The 23,840-nt window shown below is 37.8% G+C and overlaps 1 protein-coding gene across 4 annotated transcripts; it reads right to left on the minus strand.

The window, feature by feature from the left end:
• Positions 1 to 2,711: 2,711 nt before the first annotated feature.
• On the minus strand, positions 2,712 to 20,036 carry LOC122079711. 4 transcript variants are annotated; one of them, XM_042646401.1, is made up of 7 exons: positions 19,892 to 20,036; positions 18,470 to 18,561; positions 18,325 to 18,394; positions 11,696 to 11,805; positions 3,200 to 3,314; positions 3,012 to 3,112; positions 2,712 to 2,896 (listed from the first exon to the last, which is right to left on the minus strand). In XM_042646401.1, the coding sequence occupies exons 2-6, from the start codon at positions 18,531 to 18,533 to the stop codon at positions 3,028 to 3,030; spliced, it is 444 nt and encodes a 147-aa protein (XP_042502335.1). In that variant the 5' UTR covers positions 18,534 to 18,561; positions 19,892 to 20,036; the 3' UTR covers positions 2,712 to 2,896; positions 3,012 to 3,027. The 4 variants fall into 4 exon arrangements, with proteins under 4 accessions (XP_042502335.1, XP_042502332.1, XP_042502333.1 ...); XM_042646398.1 differs by having other exon boundaries at positions 2,712 to 3,112; XM_042646399.1 differs by having other exon boundaries at positions 2,712 to 3,112; positions 19,814 to 19,962.
• Between the last annotated feature and the right edge of the window lie 3,804 nt (positions 20,037 to 23,840).

Raw genomic sequence — 23,840 nt, forward strand, 5'->3', positions numbered from 1 at the left:
AATATTTTCCAATCACACCCTTCCCCAAATTGGGTGGAGCAAAAAATTGTTGTCTCAGCAAAGGGGATGTCGCTCCTTTGCCACAATTCGATAGTATCGTATATAATTAAGAATGTGAATTTGAAATCGAAACTATTTATCAAAATCGAATCGACTTGTTTACATCGAAATTATAAAATCTTTTAGAAAATGGTTTGGTTCTAGTTTCAAGTTTAAGATCGGTTAATTAAATGGGTTAGTTCAGTTTTAACCATTTAACCTGTCAATTTCAAACTGATTTGACACCATGAAAATCGAATCATTTACACCGTCAAAATCGATCTGTTTAACATGTGTAACAATTTAATAGAATAAGGGGTTGATATGTTTTCAATGCCACACGCTCTTTAGCTTTAGAACACTAACAATAAATTGTGTTCATTAGCAGTTTTGTTTGTATTTCACTTTCTCCACGTAATATTTTCTTTTGCGTAGTTGTTTGGTTATTGTAACAAAATATGATGGGTTTAATTTAGGGAAGAATGAAGGACCATAGAGGTTCTTCAATAGTCTATTAAACTATTTACTCATATTATGTAGTTATATAGTTAAATCATTATTTGTTCAATTGTCTCATTTAACTTGATACAAGATTGAAGCATTTAACAACAAAAGAAAAAATTTCAGTAAGCATGCGAATAAACTAGTAAAACAATTTCTAACCATATGGATTAAATCGCGATCAAACCGGTTTAAAACCATGAAATCGACATTGTTTAAAAACCGTGAAATCGAAAACATTTACTAAACGGTTCCATAAACAATTCCTATTTCAGAAAGTGCAACCATTTAGTAAATGGTTCAGTTTTGGTTTCAGTCAAATAAATGTGAACCAAATCGTACCATATACACCGAAATCAAACCAATTAACACCTTTAAATAGGTATTCAAGCCTTAGGCTTGATCAGTCCCACAACCCCACGATTACATGGACCAAGTCATTCTAGGGTTAAATGAGAATTATTCAACATTCATTGAAAGCAGTGAAGAGCACTAAACACCCCTGTAATTGGCCCCAATAAGGTAAAGGCAAATGTCCCTTGCTAACTTAGCTACCCACTTGGAGTTATTAGAAGATTTCCTAACTCCTCACTATCACTCCAAATTTCATCAACCTCCCATCTTCTTCCTTGACCTGCTTCATTCCATAGAGAAGGCCCCTAAATGTTGCTTCAATATTATTTCCTTGGAATTATTTTTTCTTGGTTTCATCTTGAGTAGAAATATTTTGCTAGACAGTTGTGGGAATGTAGTTACAAACATTATTAGTGTTAGTGTAGGTTGTTTTCCAGCAAATTGAAATTAAACTGAATTATCAAGACCGTGTTGAATATAAAAACCAAATAGGAATGAAAGATTAAAACTAAACCGATTCAATTTCGGTTTTGAGATTATGAAAATAATTTGATTTTGTGTACGTATTGTATCCCAAATCGATTCAAAATCAAATCGAAACTGAAGCCATTATTGACACCCTTACAAGTTACCAAATGAGAGAGATGCATGTCAGTCATGTATGATTATAGTATTACTAGATTTGAATGTTTGATCATAACGTGTGGAATCATGACAAAATATGTATACAATAAACAACAAATTCAGTGTTATCCTCACTTAATGTGATTAGCTACATGGATCAATATTAAAAGAGAGAGAGAGAGACCATAGAAAAGAAAGGCGTGAGGAAAATCTCAATTAAATAGAGTTCAACTACATGGATCCTTGCCCTCTTAAATGCTCTGTATGATAAGATCTCTATGTTCCTCTTAATATCATAACAGTCCCATTCGCTAATGACTTTATATTTTTCATTGATTAGATAATCACCTTTGAAACAACCTCTTCCACGAAGCACGGGATAAGGCTATACACACTTGCCCCTCCTAGATCTAGACCCTATAATGGGAGCCTCGTGCATTAGGTTGCTCTTTCTTTTCCTTTTTTTTTTTTTTTTTTTCATTTATTTATTAGATAGTAACCCTTGAATTCTTCCATTTGGTAGTTCAGGCATGTAAGAAAATTTATGGTCAACACCTCTAATTATAGCATATAGACGAGTGATGTGATAATTTTGCTGGTTGGATGTTTATGCATTGATCAAAATGATTTCATTAGAAATCTGCTACCAAAAAGAAAAAAAAAAATCATTAGAAATCATCAATCTCTCATACCAGGAGTAAAAAATGAAAAAAAAAATCATCAATTAATCTTGTGGGTAGTTTATACTTTTCAAAACGAGATTGTTAACCTGTATTTACTTCCTGAATGGGAAGCATGGGTTGGGCAAATGAAGCCCTTCCCTTAATTTACAGGATAGGGTTCCCCACACCAATAGTGTGGAGGGGAATCCCACACCACATCAATTGCCGCACCAGAAACAGTATCATCCACATGGGCCAAATGGTTAGAGAAAACAATAAATAAATAAAGCACGTGAGAAAGAACGTTGGCTGCCCGGGCAAACTTTTTCCCTTTATTTATTAGTTTTTGTTTGGGAGAGGGGGTAGGTAAGAAATGAAAGCTCATTAATTAAGACCAGAAAGAGTCCGCGGGGAACTGCAGAGGGGTTCGACCTGAAAAGAGAAGATTGTGGGTTTGCACAAGCTTTCCAGTTTAGATCTCAACTGCTTACAGCATCAGCTGAAACACTAAAGACTAGTAACTTCCAAGTCTAAATCAAAATTTAGTACTTTCTATGAAAAAAAATCAGAATTTAACACTACAGGTACACATTTGAGACCTCTGTAACAATAGATTTAAAAAAAGAAAAAAGAAAAAAAAATGCCACTTCATTGGCAGACATGGGTTTAAAATATGAACACGTGGAAGACTGTAGGTGGTATATAGAGCCTGCATACTACAGAAGGAAAAATAAGGAAAAGGTATTAAGGAGCATAGACACATCTTAAATGAGAGGGATCTCCAATATTGGCACATCATACAGAATTCATGGAAAGAGTAGATGCTGTTACTTTATAGGATGCAAAGTTAAAGATTTCTACGAGCTAGTTGCCAGGTAAACTGATCAACAACCACCATTGCACGAGATGCAGCACCAATAGAGCCATCATACCTAGCATGAGAAGACGTCAATGTTTAGCCCCTACCTTCTTTAGCCCAAACTTCAAATGTCTGAAGTAACATATATTTCAGTACTTACAGTGCAACCAATATATATGCTGTCGTCTGCATAACAATAACACCTTCACCAGCTGGTTTTGATGTGTTTACACACCTCGCACAGAACCAGTTCTCGTGAATTGATGTCACCATATCTGCCATTAAGATTCCATCCAACAATTGAAGAAAAGCAATGTGCAATAAACTTGGGAAAATATATATTGATATTGAATCTTGCCACTGACAACTAGGGCTGAAGATAGGCAATGAAAACACCAGATTAGCATCAAAGCACCCATTCTATGCCTTCTTTCCCCACAGAATTTGAGCAAGGAGCTATTCCGAAAAAAGGGAGAAACAAAAACAGGGATATAATTGACTACACTTCTGACATGGGAAAACAAATTGAATTCAGTGATCAGATCAGGTTAACAACCAATTCTGATCACTCCACTGAGAGGATCAGACAATCAAGTGTCATTCACTTAGGATCAATCCCAGCTGAAACTAGAAACCATGGGCTTAACAGCTGTATAAACTTTATTTTCCCTCTGGTAGGCAACATTGTGAGGATTGTATTGATAACCTCAAAAGCTATACAATCATATCATATTCATGTGAAATAAATGAAAGTTTTGAAGACTGTCCATCTTCTTCATAAAGCCCTAAATCTTATGCTGTCAAGCTAGAGTTCTTGGACAAATCCTTGATGCAGTGGAAGGAGTCGCTTGATCTACATCATCCTTCCTCTCATCCCTTCCACTGTCTATGCTTTCAGGGTCCTTTAACTTTTTGCACCCCCATTAACTTTAACAAATGCTGCTCCAAAATATCACTTGTATCCAGACTATTAAATCTTCTCACATGGCTGCATTTAAGGGTCCACTTCATGTAAGAGAAACTCTGATTCACAATGGCATCCCTGCTTTATTTTCCTTGGCTAGGTGGAGAAGACAGATGATTTCCTCCTCCCACTGGATATTGTCTTCCAAGGGATGCCTTCCATTATTGGAGATTAAATCCTTCATTAATAAAAGCTGGAGTATCACAAAGGAGTGTTACACTGTAAGAATTGATCAGCATCACATGCTGATGTTGTCCTGAACAGAGGAAGAATTTGTCTAGACTTCCTCATGATTTACAAGAGACCCAAAATATCAGGATGAAGATCTTTCACTGGTTCCCAGCATTTGAACCAGAACTTGAATCTTCTGCTGTGCCACTATGGATCATGGTACCTTGCCTCACAATCAACAACATCCACAGGGCTGCATTAGATCTTTTTGTGGTGGCTATGCCACTATGGATAATGGTACTTTGCCTTTAAAATTTTAACAGGCTAATCATTCCTAAGGTTTGCATGGAAACAAATCTAACTAAATCTATCTCTGAGGAAAGAGTGTTGGTGACATATAACTCAAATATTTACTAAAACCTTCCTCCACTTGGCACTTTAGAGTGTAGGCTACAATTAACAACAAGAAATTGCATCTGCTGCTCCAGATCCCCCACATTGGTGATGGAAAGTTTCTAATGCATCACAACTAAACTAACAATGCTGAGCATGCCAAGCACACGAGTGTTGCAAAAAGAAGGCAACAGAGTGAGTCCAACACACTTCTTTTTTTTTTTTTTCAAAGCTGTGAGGGATACAGTTCCTGATGAGAGGACTATCCTGGCCAGAAATGCTGTCAATGATGCCCCTATTGAGCAGGTGGTTGGTGACTTATCAGAGTACCCCAAACGGATTCTAAGAGATACCAATATCCATCATTATTCAGACTCTTACCTTACCTGGGGAATCCTTGTTCATCTCTTGACATGCAGATATTTGCAACTTCTGACAAGATGATAACACTAATGATTGCATGACCACAAGGATTGAGGGTGGTGATGAATGCTTAGGCCTTCCAGGTCCTAAATTTTGGCATTGTGAACCAATTGTATACTTGTGATATTCTTTTAGGCTAACCAGGGTAATGTAATCCATGTATCTGATGTATAACTCAAAGGTGAAGCAGGGTAGTAAGGAGTAATATGACGACTTCACATTCTTCGTCCGCATGCAATCCAAGAGCATGTACTAGATCAGGGTATTGAAAGTTTGAGGTCAGACACTTTACCACCCAGGGAGATTGATGCCAAAGCTTTTGGGGTCACTCACTATGAAAAGAACAAAAACATCTCTCCTAGAAGAGTTCAAAGGAAAGAAAGGAAGAAGGGTGAGCCTCGTATTCCTTCACAAAACCGTGGAAAGGGCTTATCAAATATTTGAAACTTGAAAGTCTATCGAATGAACGCAATTGAAAAAATTGAAAATAAGACGGTGAAGTTACTGTAAAAGTGCATCAATCTGTAACACACCAAGTCTTGAGGGGTTATTTATAGTATATTCGTCCAGAGACTGGTTGCCATTTTCTTTATTTATTAGAATAGTCATATGGGGTCATATCTAGCTTAGTGAAGTAAAATCAGTACATGTAAGCTATAAATCTTCCACAGGTTTTGGCTTCTTCTATGTTCAGGAACCAATTCCTGCATCTTCTCTTCCTCCCCCCACAACAACCCCCCCCCCCAAAAAAAAAGGCACCCTCCAACACAAGAAACCAAAGACAATTTTCATTAAGACCCATAGGTTGCCTGTAGATATGGAGATCATGTCAAGCATTAAAGACAATCTGGGTAATTGAAATAAAGTCATTCTGTCCTTCCTGAAGGAATTCTACTGATAGGCCTTGGCCTTCATATTGAAAGAGTCATTGGGCTGCTGTTCAGTTTGATGGCCACTGCATTTCTCGCTTCTGTTTACAAGTTTCTATAGGTTCCAGGTTCTGTTATTTCAAAGTTTGACTACTGTTTCGATCTAAAGATTACATATGTATTTTTTTTTTTTAAACCTTGACAGCATCCCTGGCTTTCCAATTCAGATAAAATTTTGTTGTGCGTGAGTGGATTATTTTAAGTTCTCTGGTTGACCGATTTACTATCTTTTTTATCATGAATGGTTTTTCTCTTTACGAAAATAAATGCCAGAAACACACAAGAATTGGTGAAAAATATCAATTTCTTCTCATCTGTATGTTTACTCCTAAAAGGTCTCATTCAAGTTTCATAAAAGTGAAGATCTAGGACCCTACTGCCTACATTTGATTGTTAGATTCAACCCTAGCTAGTCCCTTGGTCCCGCCATCCGAAAGGTCTGCCAAACGCAAAGTAAGGGAATAAGAATAGCAGAAGTGAGGAAGTACTTTGAGTCGTTGATCACTTCAACCAAAGTCCATGTGGTTCCCCCCTGCCAAAGACATAACTAGGATATCTTTCCACACCTAAAAATGACACTATGCATTGAGGAATGCAAAAGGTACCATCAATTCTTATATCCATGAAATTAACTTTTGTTCCCATACTTTGCACTTAGTAAAAGAACTTCAAACGTTTATCTCAATAAGATTGGTGTCACAGGATCACTCCAAAGTGGAGAACAGCTATGCTGGAACTTTCTCAGGATGGGTAATGCAAAACTCAGTTTAATGTATCTTCATATTTCAATTCGAAATCAAGTGTTCTTCAATCAGAAGATTAGGATTGAAACTCATATGCATGTACACCAGTACATGAACCGTTGAGCACAAGTTGCTCGTGCTAGTTGTCATTGTTGCCAACACACTCATTCAAGCAACAGAGCATGCATAAGTATGGCTGAGCAAGCGGTGCAGTGAGTTGGCCAAGCATGTAAGAGCAATGAGAGTTTTACCAGAGTAAGGTGAGTAGCTTGATGAAGATGAGTTGGCAGCTGGAAGCTGCTGGGCTCAAGGGAAGACTATTGTGGAAGAGCAGAGCTGAAATTGTATGGGCTAACATGGTCGAGCTTGGTTAATAGACAAAGCATGTTGATGATACTTGATAAGCAATGGCGATGTTGCCAAAGGTGAAAGATGGTCTGTTGTGAAGGAGAGGTCAGCATGAAGAAGAACACAAGTTGCACAGGAAGTGAGAAGAGCTGAAGACTGCAAGCTTTGTATTGCCGCAGAGACTTCAAGGGTGTTTTGAGTTGTCCTTCATTTAGAAACTGTGGAAGCTCAAAACATGAGAAAGGTAGATCTCTGAGTTAACATTCCAACCATTCAAGAATTAGATCAATCCGATACCATAGTTGGAAATTATGGCTTGATTATCAAACATGGTGCATGTGCTACAGGAATTTGTTTCTGCACTTGCATCAGATTCAAGCTCATTTTTGGAACTCATGCACTGAACTTGAGTTGAAGGTGAAACATGAAAGTTGTAACCCAGTAAGTTTTCAAATGGAAAAAGAATCAAGTCAATCGGAGCTCTAGAGAGACAGAGAGAAAGAGAGAGAGTTATGACTGTTTGAGTGAGCAGAGGTCAGGCAATAGGGCTGAGCAAGTGGCACGCCGATTGGAACCGGCTCGTTATGGCCGAAAGCAACGAAGCATCCGGCTTGAGGAAGAGGCATTGTGAGCTGGTGATGAGTTGGGAGTACTGGCAGTGTTGTATGTTGTGGATTGTTAGTGTTGAGGGAGAAACTTCAGCTGTGTTGTCATTGTTGGTAACACCTCACCTAGACAGCATCTGAGAAATTCTGTTAGCCAAGACACTCTCAAATGGGTGTCGACGCTTCGAGGTGGTAGGCTGGTAGCAGACGAGCTTAGGTTGATTGTAATGTGTTGACTGTTGAGGGATGTCATGAGCTGGTATGATGAGGTGGACAGAGCTTGGAGTGAAGGCAGGGTAAAGTGGCCTGGACAATTGAAGTGGCATAGTTGCTCAGAAGATAGCACACTCGAGTCATAATAGGGGAAGCTTTCCTGGACCTGATGGCGCTTAGGGCCTTCCCAGCACACTTTCGAGGCTCACCCCTTTCCCTTTGGTTCCTCCTGTCCCTCTTCTGAACCAGGAATTACGGTCTAATTCTGAAAGTTTCATTTACATGCTCTCATTAGGCTCCCTCTCCCACTTATTGATTAGGGAGAACCTAGTCTTGCTCCCTTTAACAAGAAAAGAAAGTGTTTTTGCATGTCTAGAAACTTAAAGCCTTATTTTGGACCCTTCCACTAACTTTGGGTTGAAGCTCAATACTAAAAGATTCTACCCTTATCAGAATATTTAAAATGCCTCAAGAATTGGGTTAATCTGAGTTTGGACAAGGGAGTTATGATCTCAAAACACATGTCGTGCATGATGCCCAGAATTCTGTTTCTGCACATGCAACAACTTCATAAGATTTTTTAGCTATTCTACTGACAGAATCTGTAGAATCTCAAAACATGAAAGTTGTAAAGCTTTGAGTCCTCTTTCCAGTGGTACCGGAAAATGTTCAATCCTACATCAAGAGAGGAGCTATAGCATTTTCCCCGGTAATGCAGGAGTAGATTACAAAAAACTACCCCAGCACTTTATAGCCCAAACAATACAAATAGGAGCAGGAAACAAAGATAAAATACCATCAAATAAACCCCTAAGGATACAATACCAATGCAAGAGCAAAACCAGCCCCAAACCCAACCCGATAGGAGAGAGAAAGACTTGCTATAGAGCTGGAGAGAGAGAGAGGTGCGGCCAGGTCTGTAGAAGTCCGATTGAGCTGCACTCTTGAGCGTAGATAGTCCCTAGGAAGGGTACAAAAACCCCCAAAGTAGAGAGGATTATGACAGCTGAATTGTGAAGTTATAAGCTTTCTTGATTTTCTGACCTAGGAGAGAGAAAACTGTGAAGAACCTTCAAGAACAGCAGCTAAATGATTCCAAGAGTGACTAGGTAAGGATCGTCGGACGTTTATGAGGCTTGGAATACCCTGATTGAAGACCTGGCTGAATAGAGTACAAAAGAGAGAAAGACAGAAGATCGATCTCTCTCTTATTCCCACTAGGATTGCTGATCGGTTCTGATTTCTGCAGACTTTTATCAGAACCTAAATTATACCTCTTGAATGTTACAACAAATAAAATAGAAAAGAGGAATAAAACAGATGAGGGGTTGAGAAGGGTGAAAGAAAATAAAGAAAGTGGCTATCTCAGTCTGGGCTTCTCACCCACAGCTATCTAAGCTGCTCTAGGCATTTAGTTGCAAACTTTCTATAATTCCAATCTGTCCAATAATGGTACATATGCCTCTCTATTTATAGAGGGGAAGTTTACAATCATACTAAGACTAGGAGCTAGTTTCCAAAGAGGACTAGACACTCCTACTACAACTAGGAATTCAAAATAGGACTAGGACTTAACTTTATGACTCCAACATAGAGTAGGACTAACTAACTAATAGTCCATATAGGACTTTACAACCGACCAATGGCCTAATGGGCCTTTATTGAATTAAAAAACTAATTAAACTAATGAATTAAATCCCGTTTTCCTACCTTCTACCCATATTTTAGGCCCATTAAAGTGGTCCATTTCAAAAAAAAAAAAACCCATGGGATCAAAGGCCCAACACATACATAACACAACCCCAAGCTTATTTGCAATAAAATAAGCCCAAGTGACTTATCTACATCACCCGGTAGTGTGCAGAAGGAGGTTGAACCATGCTCAGTCCGACCAAGGGCGGAAATTAGCTCAGTTTTGGTCTCTTTTTTTGCAGATTTGAAGCTATTTGAAGCTATTCTTGATGCGAGAAATGGAAACAAGGTAGAGAGGAAGAGGGAGCTTCCATGTGCAAATCCTTTGCTACCTACCACTCTTGAGTACTAAATGATCTATTGAAGGCAAGAATATTGGTGGTTGAAGATATTATTAAAGACCTAGCAAAGGTTTGAGAAGATAAGGAAATAATAGAACAAGGGTTTGTGAGAAGAAAAAGGAAGAGGAAGAAAAGGGAGAAAGGAAGAAGAAAAATGAATTCACCGGTGATTGGAAACATCAAGTCGACAGCATCTTCAAAGATTACCCAGTTGTGCAACCCCTTTAGCAAATCCCCTTTGTATTGTATTTGACTGTATGCTAGGTGTTTTTGATATTGCATAAGTCAATACTTGTAGTCTACTAGGTGGGATTTGTAACAGGGGCATTTCATATAAGCCCATTAATTTTGTATTATTGAGCTATCAAATGTAGCTGGGGGTTAGTGCTTCTGTGTAGTGGGTGCCACACAAAGCAAGGGGTTGGTGCTCCTGTGTCAGGGTTTGACACAACTTGTATTGTGCATATACAAAGGCCAAATTAGGTCATTTGCACATTGTTGAATGTCTCCATCTTGTGGTGTGAAATTGTGTATTTGCACTTTATTATCAGCTGCAGGATGGTTTGTGGAGGGTGGGACACGTGATGTGTGGCTGGTGATAGCCACATATGTATGTGTATATGTGTTTGCAACATGGTGGTGTGTGGTTTGGGACTATATGGTTGTGAATTGCCAGTGAAATTCATCACATAACGAGTGTGAGGTTCGAGGGATTGGTTTTGGAGATCACTAATTCACCCCCCTCTCAGTGACCATCTCAGTTCAATATGAACTTTTTTCGGTAGAAGTCCAACATGAGCTTGCAGATGACAATATTGGAGTTGACACCTTGTATCAGTGCTCCATGGTGACTAGAAAGCTTTCCAATCAGTCGGTTATGTTGACTAAGAAATCATATAAACAGAGCTTTGTTGAACCACGACTTATGGTCTGGTTCACCAAGGACGGGCCACCTAATTTGTGCCGCTTGTAGAGGTAATTTCATAACTCCAACTGTGGGGCTAAACAAAGTACCATCTGGATTGGCCATGTGCCAAATTTCAGAGCAAAATTGAATCATGTACTGCTCCATGTATTGGCATTTTTTCGCATATTCCATAGCTGTCAAGGAATTGCTTAGGCGTCGCCTAGGTGCCATGTTGCTGTCGCCTTGATTTTTCCCTCCTCCAAAGCCTAGAGTCGCCTATATGCCATGGCAACTATGGTATATTCAGTCATTCCATTTTTTTCAACAATTTCGAAAACATGACTCTTTAAATCTAAAAGGCATTGTTCCAGCATGTGGCCAACTATTTAGGGTAAAACTTGGCAGGAATTTGAACCCAAGGCCTTACCTGTCCAAAAAATTTGGGCCTTACGACCCTTACCTGATCTGCCATATGGCAGTGTCTCCACTCATGAAAGTTCAAACCGACAAGATTGACAAAGGGATTTAAATTGGACAAACAAAGGAACACATCCATGTGCAAAATTTAAGATACCACACAAAATTCTACAATAGAAGGTATTGAAGCATCTGTATGTGAAATTTCAATGAATTTGAAAGCAAGTATGTTGAGAAGTAACCTATATGGAACTTCACCATGCATCTAATGTGTAGCAGTTCTCAGCATATCATTTTAACATTTGGAAACTGTTGATACTAGAGAGCATATAGCAAGCTTGACAGAACGATCAATTTGTGTATTGAATAACAGATCAAGATGAGCCACAGCTATTGTATGTAAACACAAAATAACTCTCAAGAGACACATTTGCTTGAACTATTGACAGATGAAAATAAACTTTTTAAGGAAATAGAGCATATGTACACAAATAAAGCACAGGAACTCACAAACGTTTGGCCCGATGAAAAAGCACTCGCCCTGTAGATTGTTGCGCTTAATGAAGTCAAGAAATGGGCTCAACTCAGAAGGTTTTGCTTTCATTCCATGCTGCTCTGCTCTGCCACCCCAAATTAAACTTTATTGTATTTCAAGATAAAGCTGTGCACATATTGTTCCAAACTGATAAATGACACATGAAATGAAGTTCTGTTTGGAAGTTGAGAGCATCACCACTGGAGATCATACTTGATACTTAATCCTTCATCTCATAACTTCTCTCTTCCCCCCGCCCCCCGCCCCCCGCCCCCCGCCCTTTATAATTTCTTATCTGTTCTGTTACTGTTCTATTCTTTTTCTTTTCATTTATCTGTTGTTAATCTTCTAGTTCCCATGATCTGAATTTGCTTCTCTTCTAGTCCTAATCATTATGCTTTTCCCTTGATTAAAGCTCAAACCCAGCATTGTTTTCCCATCTTAAATTGTCACCCGCAAAGCCAACAAAGAATTCAGTTCCTTTGCAGCGGCGGGCCATGCACCTAATATCTCAGTTCCTGTTTTTCTTCTAGCCCAGGTTCTAATCCAATTGCTGGCTGCTTTGATATTTTCAGATTTATATTAGTTCCTACTCTGATTTTACTTCTAGTTCTTGAGGACTGTAATTTTCTGTCTCAATTATGGCTTTATTTGGAATGACAATGACACACACACACACACACAAAAAAAAAAAAATTGTTTTATCTAAAATGTAGAACCAAACCAGAGAGTGGATTTTCCATAGTTCCTTTGCTCACATGCAATCCTAATCAGTTTTCAGTAGCACTATTAGGACGTGTTTGATTCGGTAAATTTGTAGACATGTATCTAATATGGATGTAATCCCATAGATTGACATTTTGTGGAATCGTATTATAGAATAACTGTTTGGTTTGTAGTGATTCTGTAAGGTGAATCATCCTGAAAAACTGTTTGGTTACCATGAGTTTGTCATTTAGAACACCCAAAATCGCCATGAATAACTGTTTGGTTGCCATTAAAATGTCAGTTTGTCAATATACTTTTCCATTTGATTTTTTTTTTTTTTGTATGGCCCTACACTACTTTTTTAACACTTTTTAATAATATATTTCAGATTTATGTCAAAATACTTGTGATTACTACATGGTAACCAATGGGAATATTTCTTTTATTTGCAAACACACGAAAAAAAAAAAAAAAAAAAAGAACATACTTTAATTAAAAACCACTTAGAAAGAAAATAGTTTAGAACAATTTCAATATTAATAAAGGACATTGATGACATTAAATGATATTTGGAAATCAATAATGAATAAATCGCTTTCGCTTCTCTCTTCTCAGACATCTTCATTTGTTAATGTCAAGACTTCTTCCAGCATCTTCCGACGTCCTTGCATGCTGCGTAATTATCCTTGTCTGTTGCTCAGAAGCTTCAATTCTCCCCCTGAGATCCCTGTGATGCAGCAATGAGGATGTATTAAAGGAGAAGGAAGAGGAGTGTCGGCCAGGGCAATTGGGGGCTACCCAAGCAGCCCACGATTTTAGTTGATGGGGTTTTCTTCTAGGGCTTGGTCTAGTAGCTGGTCTGGTTCAGTTGACTGGTCCAATTTAATTGTCTCCTTTTTCAGCTAGCTTCTAATTTCAGTAGTTACTAAGTTTCAGTTTCAGTAAGTGTTGTAATAGGTCTACTCTTGGTAAGTATTAGACTTTCTAATTTGTAGTCCCTCCCCCCATCGACATTATAAATAAAGCATCGGAGATCTACAAGGCTCCCACGATTTTATGAAACAACTATGCTGCTGCTGCTGCTACTTCTTTACCAGAGATGTTCTTCTCTCTACTTCTCCTCTCTGAGTTCTGCCCAGAAAATTAGAAAGTCCTGTGAGAACTTTCAGAATCTGCCCAGACCAAACTAGCCATCCGTTTGGGATGAAATTTGGATCGAAGGTGCCCCTCACCTAGGGAGGAACTCAACCCAAACTTCAGGCCTTTCTTCCTTTTGATTGTTGAGATATCAGAAATCTCTCAGATTTCATCTTTTAGTGGATTTTTCAGCCAAGGAATAAAATCGACAGGAAGGCAGTTCTTGTCCTGTTCTGATTTCTACACTTCTCTTTGGTATTCTTGTTTGTTAGACTGTATTGGGATTCATATCAGCCCCTATTAGATCCTATTTACCTATTTACTGATTTGACCTAAGAAGCCCTAACTATACTATTGAGATCGATAGCTTGCTGTTAACTTGATTGGTTTGCTTCTTCTAGTGCATCTGTTGGACTGGTTTATGGTTGTTCTTCGATGAAAAAATCCTGCAGTTGAAGGCTTGATTGACTTGTCTATTGAGCTTTACATTACCTGTAAATAATCTATGGATGGACGATGTGTCATTGTAGGTTGAACCACGCCCGTATTCCCTGCTAAAGGTTGGATGACAAAGATTCTCCAACCTCTATAAATTCAAACATTCTACCATCCTTGATCTTTCAACTAAAAAGAAATGGAACCATTCAAACATTAAATAATTATATGCCAATGATTAATTTTTTATAAAGTTGTGAAAAATTTTTTTAAGTCTATCTCATTGTCATACCGAGGTGAAACATGGGCAACACCAGAATCCACATAAAAAAAGAACTGTGTGTACGACACTTATAGAATCTTCTCCCCAGATAACGCTTAATATTAGATGTAAATGTTATGCATTTAGCACCACATAAATCACACTTAGCAATATTATCCATTTAGAAAAAAATTGAAAATTATAATTTATGAGGAGATTTCTTCTACTTTGCACACTCCTCTCGCAAAGACAAGTTAAAAAGCCTTTTACCACATCAATATTAATGCAAATGGGGTACTCGTTCTTTTTATTTGGTTCATTTTTAAGATACTAACCACTTTCATTGAAAAATTATATGAAAATTGAACAACACCTATTCAGAACAAAAACCCTTTTAACACATCAATATTAATGCAAATGGGTGTTGTTTAATTTCTGTATGAAGGAAATCAATATACAAAACACTCTTTCTGAATGGGTGTTGTTAAATTTCCATATAATTTATCAATGAAAGTGGTTACCAACTTAAAAATGAACCAAATAAAAGGAACAAGTACCCGATTTGCATTAATATTGATGTGTTAAAATGGTTTTAACTTGTCTTGATGAAAGGGCTGTGCAAAGTAGAAGAAATCTCCTCATAAATTTTAATTTTCAATTTTTTCTAGATGGATAATGTTGTTACGTATGATCATAGTTGTCATGGCGTCGCCCTGGTGGAAAAAGAAGTTCATAGCAGTACTATGATTTATGTGACTCACAAATGGCGGTCGCCATTGGATGATAGGCATCGCCATGGCACCACCATGGATGCAAGGTCACGCCTAATTCACTAGACGGTCGATTTTTTGTAAAATGCAGGGTGATTTTGATGGGGCTATGTTGATTTTTGATGATTTGATGTTGCTTAATATTGGTTTAATATGTTATAGGGTATATATTGTAGGCTTATAGCATGCTAAATAACTTTAGAAAATAGGAAAAATAAAAAAGTAGCATACTAAATAACTTTAGAAAATAGGGAAAAAAAATGACACATGGGCGATTTGACCGCCATGGCAACGCCATAACAGACGATTCATCGCCAAATCGATTAGCCACCCCTCCACCGCCTTGGATCATTTTGACGTCGTGACAACTATGCCTATGATGTATGTGATGCTAAATGCATAACATTTACATCTAATACTGAGCCTCATCCGGGGAGAAGATTTTACAAGTGTCGTACACATCGTTCTTTTTATATGTGGATGGACCACTTCATAATATGTGAATGTGAAGAAGAACAATGCAAAGTTCGAAGGTAAACTAATGGACAAGACTTCTGGTGTTGCCTATGTTCCACCTTGGTATAACAGTGATAGACTTAAATTTTTCCACAATTTCATAAAAAATTAAAACATTGGCATATAATTATTTCATTTATTTTCTAGTTAAAAGATCAAGCATGTGGAATGTTTGAATTATAGAGGTTGGAGAATCTTTGTCATCCAACCATATATCAGGGAATATGGGCATGGTTCAACCTACAATGATACCTCGTCCATCTACAGATTATCTACAGGGATATCTTAGAGGGAGAATTGAAGTTTTTGAACAACAAACAAGGATAATTGTGCAGCATACAAATGCTGACTGCTTATGGCAAATCAAATCAGGGCGATTCTGGGTGTTTCCAAATTTGTTGTAACCAAACAGTTTTTTAGGATGATTCATCTTGCAAAATCAGTACAACCAAGCAGTTATTCTATCAGGAATATGATTCTACGGAATGTCGATCTATGGGATTACATCCATATCAGATATATATATCTACAGAATGTATTTCTGTAGAATCATGATTCTACAATTTTAAATCTGTTTGGTTCCACTTGAAGATAAACCATGGAAGAATCAAGTGATTCTTTGGAAACATGACTTTACACTAATTATGCTCTACAGAGTATAGATATGTTTAAATCCTCACTAAGAACAGCCCATCGAATGTGTAAGTCATTATTTCAAATCATCACCTTATCAAAATAATTAATAACTAGCCAGCTTCATGAGTCAAGACCAGAATCAGGAGGTCGCTTTTAAGGCAGGTAATTGCTTTTTAAAAACATTGATGATTTCTTTGGATATTCCTTTTGCCTAATCTATGACACAAGGATACAAAAACTGCAAACAAAACAGCTGATGTTTATAGGGAGGTACTGCACTAGGATCAGGACTCAAGAAAACTTCCATCTAATGTAATGATTATAATGGCAATTGGCAGATCTACACCACTTAATGTAGAACTAGAATCGGCAAACCAACCTAGTCCCAAAACAGCAGGATACTCTCGAAGAACAAACACAAGTCAAATTAGGATAATAGCACAACAGATCAGATTACAAGAGAAATCAGACCTGAAAAAGTTGAAGCTATTGAACCAAATACTAGGGTTTCTTTGATCAGATTGGGACCGATAACAGGGGCTTACAAGACTTCAAATAGGTCCATATCAACTTAATATCATGAACCAAAGTCCACGAGAACGGTAGGAACTGAACCAGATCTGTCAATTGCAGTTCTGCTTTGTCACAGGTCACTAAAAGACAAGAAAAGGGAGAATTTTTAAATCTCTCAAACCACTGGTCAAAAAGAGCTCCCCTTTGGGTCGAGTTCTTCCCCAGATAGGACCTATCTTTGATCCAAATTTCAGCCCAAACTGATGGCTGAAAGTGTTTCTGGCAGCAAGGGATCAAATAGGAAATATGAGGATTTTCTAGACAGAATTGAGAGAAAAGTGATTTAATTAAATACCTATAACAGTAGATCAGATCTGGAACACCTTGAGTATGGAAGAAAAGAGGGAGATAACTAGAAGAGGACCTCTTGTGTTTCACACCGCTGAGAGTCAATTGGATCAAACACCAATTCCATCAGCCTTGATCAAACACAAGACAAATCTCCATGTAGAAGACAATAGCAACAACCATTAATTTTTTTATCAAAATCATCTAGGCCTTTAGGAGCCTCCTCTTCTTTATTTATAATGTTAATGGGGGAGGGAATTACAAAATAGAAGGTTCCTCAAAAAGGAAACCAAATATTCTCCTAATACAATAGCTACTAAAAACTGAAATTAGAAACTAACTGAAATTAGAAACTAGTTGAAAAAGGAAACTAACTACTAAGGACTTGACTCAATTAATAACTTGACTCATAAGGAAACAAATATAACTCAAATCAAGCCCAACTAGAAAGGAAACTAATGAAAATGAAAACTAACTAGTAATCCCGTACTCAATCTTAGAGCCCCCTTTTTAGACCCATAAAAGTGGTCTATTACGCTCAAAACACATGGGATCAAAAGCCTAACATGTATGGAACCCAACCCTAGACTTATTTCTAATAAAACAAGCCTATTTTGGTAATTAATCTGCATCACCACTGGAGTTGGAAATAGAAGTTTTTAAGTAAAAAAATGAAATAACAATAATTATAGTAAAAGAAAATGGAAACATTTTTACAGGAAGAGAGCTAGAGGAAATGGGCAGAGAGATACTGCTAGATAAAGAGGAAGAGAAGAAACAAAGAACTTATTTCAGCCACTAAGAATTTATCCAGAGCTATTTTCACTTTAGAGAAAAACTATTAATATTTCCTTTAATAAAAAAATAGTATAAATGGTATATAGGTTACTCACATCTGCTTCCGAACATGTCCATATTATTTTTTGAAGGAAATTGGAATCTTTTTAGAGTTTATTTGGGACATTACTTATTTAACAAGAAGAGTAACAATCAAGATTGCATATGCTACCATTTATGTAGGATAGCCTAATTTTCTAACAACAGTCAAAATGTCAATCATTATTCATGCTGTCTATTTGCGTTTACTTTTGATGCTGTGGGCATCCAAAGAACTGAAAATGTGGTCTCATTTGGAGGGAAGAAGTAACTTTAAATGTATATATTCAGATGAAAAAGAAAATATGATGCTAGAATGCTCTATACAAGTGACTGAAATACTTTAAAGGGAGAAAATTGCATGCCAAGATTTAAAAGTATAAGAAGTTTGGGTTCCTCTTACATGATAGAAAGCAAGCGAGAAGGTCCAGTTGGATCGTAATTAATAAGCAAAGCCGCCTTCAGTGGTTCTCCTACAAGTTTTCAAGATGCTTATTGGTTTGTTCATAAAAGATAAGTGGTCATCAGGCAATATTCAACTTCCTCACCAGATGAACCAACATTATTAGAAACCCACTTTTCCCAAGTTCTATGTACAAAAGCCCAATCCATCGTTATGGATTGATGGCTTAAGTTTCACCTACACAACAGTAGAAGAACGCTAAATTATTATATAGCTAACATGATTTAAATCAATACAGCAGCAAAATAATGACACCTTTCTGGAGGTCAGCATAAGTGAATTCATTACTCATTGGGAAAGTCCATGAGAAAGCAAAGAAGATCTGTGCAGAAAAATAATTTGGACTATAAAGGCCCACCATTAGGTAGAAGGGGAAATTTTCTAATTCCTCTTTTCGTCATTTTTTTGGGCCTAATTCATGCATAACAGCTAGGAGACCTACTTTAAAACAATGCACTTAAGATTTAGTCCGTCCATTATACTTATGGAACAAGGTAATGAATTGCTTGGCTGCTGGGTTCATTTTTCACCTCGACAGAAAGGAAAAGAATCATACACCCAAAGAATGCAAAAGCAGGAGCAGTAAAATCATACTATACAACTATTAAAGATATAGAGTTGTGTTTGAAAATTAATATAAGCAAAGCCTCATCCCCACATGTGGCTATAAATTTCCAAACGAAAAATATTAGGAGTTGGATCAGCTGTTTAGTATCAGAGTAAAATACAATTTCTTATTTTGTGGGGGGAAAAAAAAAAAAAGAGAACTATCATAAACAAAAGCATATAACTGGCACAAAATCAATGACACTGAATTACAGATAATGGTGGGAGAAAAGAAGCGCAAACATGATCAACATTTTCACTTTTTTTTTTTTTCGTTAGGGAGGAAGGAATCGGGTGAAATTTAATGGAAGTTTATGGCAATCATACTGTGAAAAAAGTGCAGTGAGACATTCCACCCGGTGAGAAACTCAAGAACTATAGGATTTAACTAATTTTTATCATTGCATTGGAGAAAGGGGCTGAAACGTTCTTCTTAACCAACACCAGGAACCAGAATTAAACTAAGAGGGGAAGCAAAAAACCCACAGATCAAAGCAATATTGTAACCATATATAACCCAAATATCTCATAAATTCATTTGCTAGTCAAGAAAATCATTAAATAGGCTTAACTTTGAAGGCAGATAGAAGTTCCAAACATCATATCTAACAACCAAGAAACCTTAATCTCAACACACAATTTAAATGTCATCAACTAAAGAAAACAAAAAGGAAAAAAAAAAAAACAAAAAAACAAAACAAAAAATAGGTAGATGCATGAACGAATAACTAACACAGTTAAACGAGTAGCAAACAACAACAAAAAGCTTCCATTAATCACAAACACTGGCACTGATGAACTCTAGGTCTCAAACGCAAAAGACCTTGACAACCGGATGCATTTGAAAGAAGAATCCGCCATTGCAGACAGAAAGAGAGAGCGTAAGAGCACAAGTCCTTGCCTTGTTTTTGCCTTGTTTTTCCAGAATCGTAATGGCTAACTCGACATTTTTTCCGCTCAACTGCCTAACCAGAAACAAATGAACCAGGGTTTTAAGAACAGGAAACGATCCGATTTGAATCGTCCAATCGGTTCCAATAACTCTAGGATCCGCCGCCTGAAAACCCACCGATTCAAGGGGAATCTTGGCATGAATTTTCCGATTGGGGATGACAGAAATCGGGAACGGTCCCGGCCGATTCCCAATCCAATTTTCCGATTTTTTAAGCCTTGAAGTGAACCCTTGGCCTATGTATCAATAGGTAGAGCCAATTCTTAGGCTCCAACAAATCCTGTAGCCTTGTCTGGTCTTCGGCCAGGCTCTACCTTGAGTTTGGTCATTTCCCAAACCCATTTCATGACGGATGCAGATTGTCTCTAGTTGGGGTGGTGGCTACATCGGCTCTCTAGTTTTGTGTCTTGCTGGTCCTCCTCCAACCACCCTTCGACTGGAGAAAACTGAACCCATTCCTAACCACTATTGATAAACTCTTGTGATAAAAATTGTAGGACTTTAGTCTCTCAGCTAGAATCTCCTTACCATCGAGATTTGACCTTGATTAGTATGGGGAATAGCATTTTGGACCTCGTATGATGGGACGTGGGGGGGGGGGTGAGAGTACTTAATAACACAAGAGTTCAATCATAGAGTCAAACATCACCATTGGAGAATCTGTTCAACTAGAGGAAAAAATTATACTAAGATGTGTCTTTCATGGCTTAGCCATAAGTTAACCTTGTAAATGTATAAGAAACTTAAAACTTGTTTTCGATAAACTACCACAAATATGGGTGTTTGATTATGTGGTATGATAAACTTAACACAATCTCGTTAAATGCATTTATTTTTGTCTCCTGAGATATCACACCACCGGGGAATGGACCATATCAGATTTAGAGGTATATGGCTATTCTCCTCGAGGATTAGTCGAGGTGCTAGTAAGCTGGCCCGGACACTTTGGTTTAACAAAAAAAAAAAAGATTTAGAGGTATATCATTTGATTATGGATCATTTTAATGAAATATTCACTTATGAGCCGATTGACCATGATGCTCTTCACAAAATGCTCAGTTCTGTTGACCCAGTGGTTACTGCGGAAATTAATAATCTCTTATGTCTTGAACCAACTGTAGAGGATGTGAGGAAAACCCTCTTTGCCATGACCTCCTTGAAATCACCACACCCTGATGGGCTTCACTAGGCTTTTTCCAAAGGTTCTAGGAGCTTAATAACAGTAACCTGCATAACTTTGTCTCTAAATTTTTTAAAACAGGTTATATGCCCAAGGAGATTAATGGTGCCATGATTTGCCTTATTCCGAAAATTCCAAATCCATAATCTGTAGATCAGTTTTGCCCCATTAGTTTGTTCAGAGTAACTTTTAAAGTCGTCACAAGAGTTATTGTAGATTGTCTTCATGGAGCTCTTAATCAGATCATATCACCTAATCAATCGGCCCTCATCCCATCAAGGCTTATCTCATACAATATCTTTATGGCACATGAAATATTCCATTACATCAAAAAGAAGACCAAGTGTCGAAAGAAATATCTTGCCTTCAAGCTTGATATGAAGAAAGCATACGACCGTCTTGAGTATTTATCAAAAGTATGCTCCTTCGGCTAGTCTTCCACTTCCGTTGGGTTTTTGTAGTGATGGCATGTATCAAAATAGCCAATTACAATATTCTTATCAATGGGGTTGTTCGTGGTTCTATTAATCCATCCTGTGGGATACGACAATAAGATCCTCTATCCCCTGCTATCTTCATATTATGTGCACAAGCCTTAACCTCTGTCATCTCACGAGCAGAGATCTTCACCTCGTTAGAGGTATCAAGGTTTGTAATAGAGAACTTCCTATTTCACACTTAATGCTTGCATATGATTGTCTTTCTCTTTTTCAAAAATGAAATTGTAAGAGGTGTGTAATCTCAAGGTTTATTTGGATCTATATTGTTGTGCAAGTGGGCAATGCATTGACTTGAAAAAATCTAGCTTGACATTTAGCCATAATACTCCAAACATGTTTAAGAGGTGGTTCTCTAGAGTTCTTGAAGTGTCATATGGTGAAGGACCCTCCAAATATCTTGGTCTACGAACAAAGTTCGGAACATCCAAAGCCCAAGTATTCAAGGAAATCAACGACAAAGTTTGTAATTAATTTCAAAATTGGAAGTTTCATCTTCTCTCACATGCGGGTTGTGAAGTGATGGTCAAAGCAATTGCTTTTTCCATGCCCAACTATGCAAGCTCACATTTTAAACTTCCTAAGGCGATCCATAACAATTTCATGATGGCCGCAAACTTCTTTTGGGGTAAATCTGAAAACGAACACAAGATGCATTGGATCTCATGGGCTAGGCTTTGCTGCTCAAAAGAAAAAGGGCGATTGGGATTTAGAGACTCTGCCCTTCTCTCCAAAGTGGCTTGGCACTTATAGAGTCAACCGGAATCAATGTGGGCCCGTTTTATGAAGAGTATATATTTTCCACACTCCAATTTCTTGGATGCTCCTTTGGGTCACCAACCATCATGGGCTTGGCATAGTCTTATTGAAGGTAAAAGTTTTATTGAATGGGCTCCATCAGCATATGGAATGACAAATGGGTTCCCAATTTAAAAGGCTATAAAATCCAATTTCCTAAACTTGAAGGTTGTTCTTTCTCTCTCTAAAGTGGCAGAGCTGGTTGATCAAGAAATATATGGTGTGGAAGTGGACCTCGTCTACTCAATCTTTCATCCCTTGGACGCTCAAGAAATTCTAAAAATCCAACTTAGTCTCTTGCCAATAAATGACTTTCAGATATGGGGTGCAACGAAGAACATAGCCTTTTTGGTGAAATATGCATAACATATGCTATCAAACCAGTTTTTTGAGACCATTCCAGCGAGAGCCTCCACTTCCAATCAGTCATACTGGAGCCATGTTCCTGAGGAGGTTTGAAAGCTCATTTGGACATGCCAAACTCTCCCAAAATTTAGAAATGTCTTGTGGAGGGTGTGTGGCCAAGGCTTGGCCTCAGGAGAAGCTCTCACTCACCGTAAAGTTCCAATTGATCCTTCATGCCAGCATTTGTGGCGCTCCCACATAATCTATTGATCACATTCTTCTCAGTTGTCCATTTGCCCTTGCCGTTTGGTTCGGAAGTTCACTTTCATATGTTGTCCCACAATCGGAGGAGCCTATCTTTTATCGATGGATTAAAGATTGTGGTGCTTTTAATATGGATAGCAAACTTTGTAACAAGGAAGCTATGGGTTTGGCATCTTTCGTAGCTTGGTTCATTTGGATTGCCCGCAACGATTTCATTTTCAATCGGCGGAACTATAGCCCTATTAAAGTTGCATCTGTAGCTCAAAATACCTATATAGAATTTATTCAAGTTGCCAAGTCAAAGAGCCCATCCAATTCATCAAGTACCTGGACCACTACCAACAATATTGTTGCTCCTTGGAGTCCTCCCACTTTAGGCACATTTAAAGTTAATTGTGATGCTTCAAAGCATCCAAACTCTCAAAAATGTGGTCTTGGCTTCTTGGTTTGTGATTACCAAGGCATATGTTAGTTAGAGGTCTGCGAACCCACACAGTTTGGAATCATTCTTACTAGGGAAGCTATGTTGGTTCATAATGCTCTCCTCCACTATATTGGAGAATGCTGTGACAAGGTTCAGGTGGAGATTGATAATATGGAGCTTGTTATTCTCATTAAAGAAACCTCCAAACCAGCTCCTATAGAAGTTGCTACCATTATCCAGGATATGCATCACCTTATTACCTAATTATGGAATGTAATGTTTCACATATATGTAGAGAGACTAACAACATTACTGACTCTCTAGTAGGAGGGCCCTGTCGTTTACGTGTCCGACAGTTTGGTCCACTTCCACTCATTGGCTCTAAGAATC

The sequence above is a fragment of the Macadamia integrifolia genome, chromosome 5 (genome assembly GCF_013358625.1).
Source record: "Macadamia integrifolia cultivar HAES 741 chromosome 5, SCU_Mint_v3, whole genome shotgun sequence".
Classification (NCBI taxonomy): Eukaryota; Viridiplantae; Streptophyta; class Magnoliopsida; order Proteales; family Proteaceae; genus Macadamia; species Macadamia integrifolia.

What these genes read in the sequence shown, in the direction of transcription:
- LOC122079711 (XM_042646401.1), bottom strand. Translation starts at nt 18,533, where the DNA reads ATGGATTGGGCTTTTGTACATAGAACTTGGGAAAAGTGGGTTTCTAAT. An exon ending in TCTCGCTTGCTTTCTATCAT is followed by an intron (nt 11,806 to 18,324) that starts GTAAGAGGAACC and finishes TTGGGGTGGCAG; the next exon opens with AGCAGAGCAGCATGGAATGA. An exon ending in TTTCATCGGGCCAAACGTTT is followed by an intron (nt 3,315 to 11,695) that starts GTGAGTTCCTGT and finishes TCTTAATGGCAG; the next exon opens with ATATGGTGACATCAATTCAC.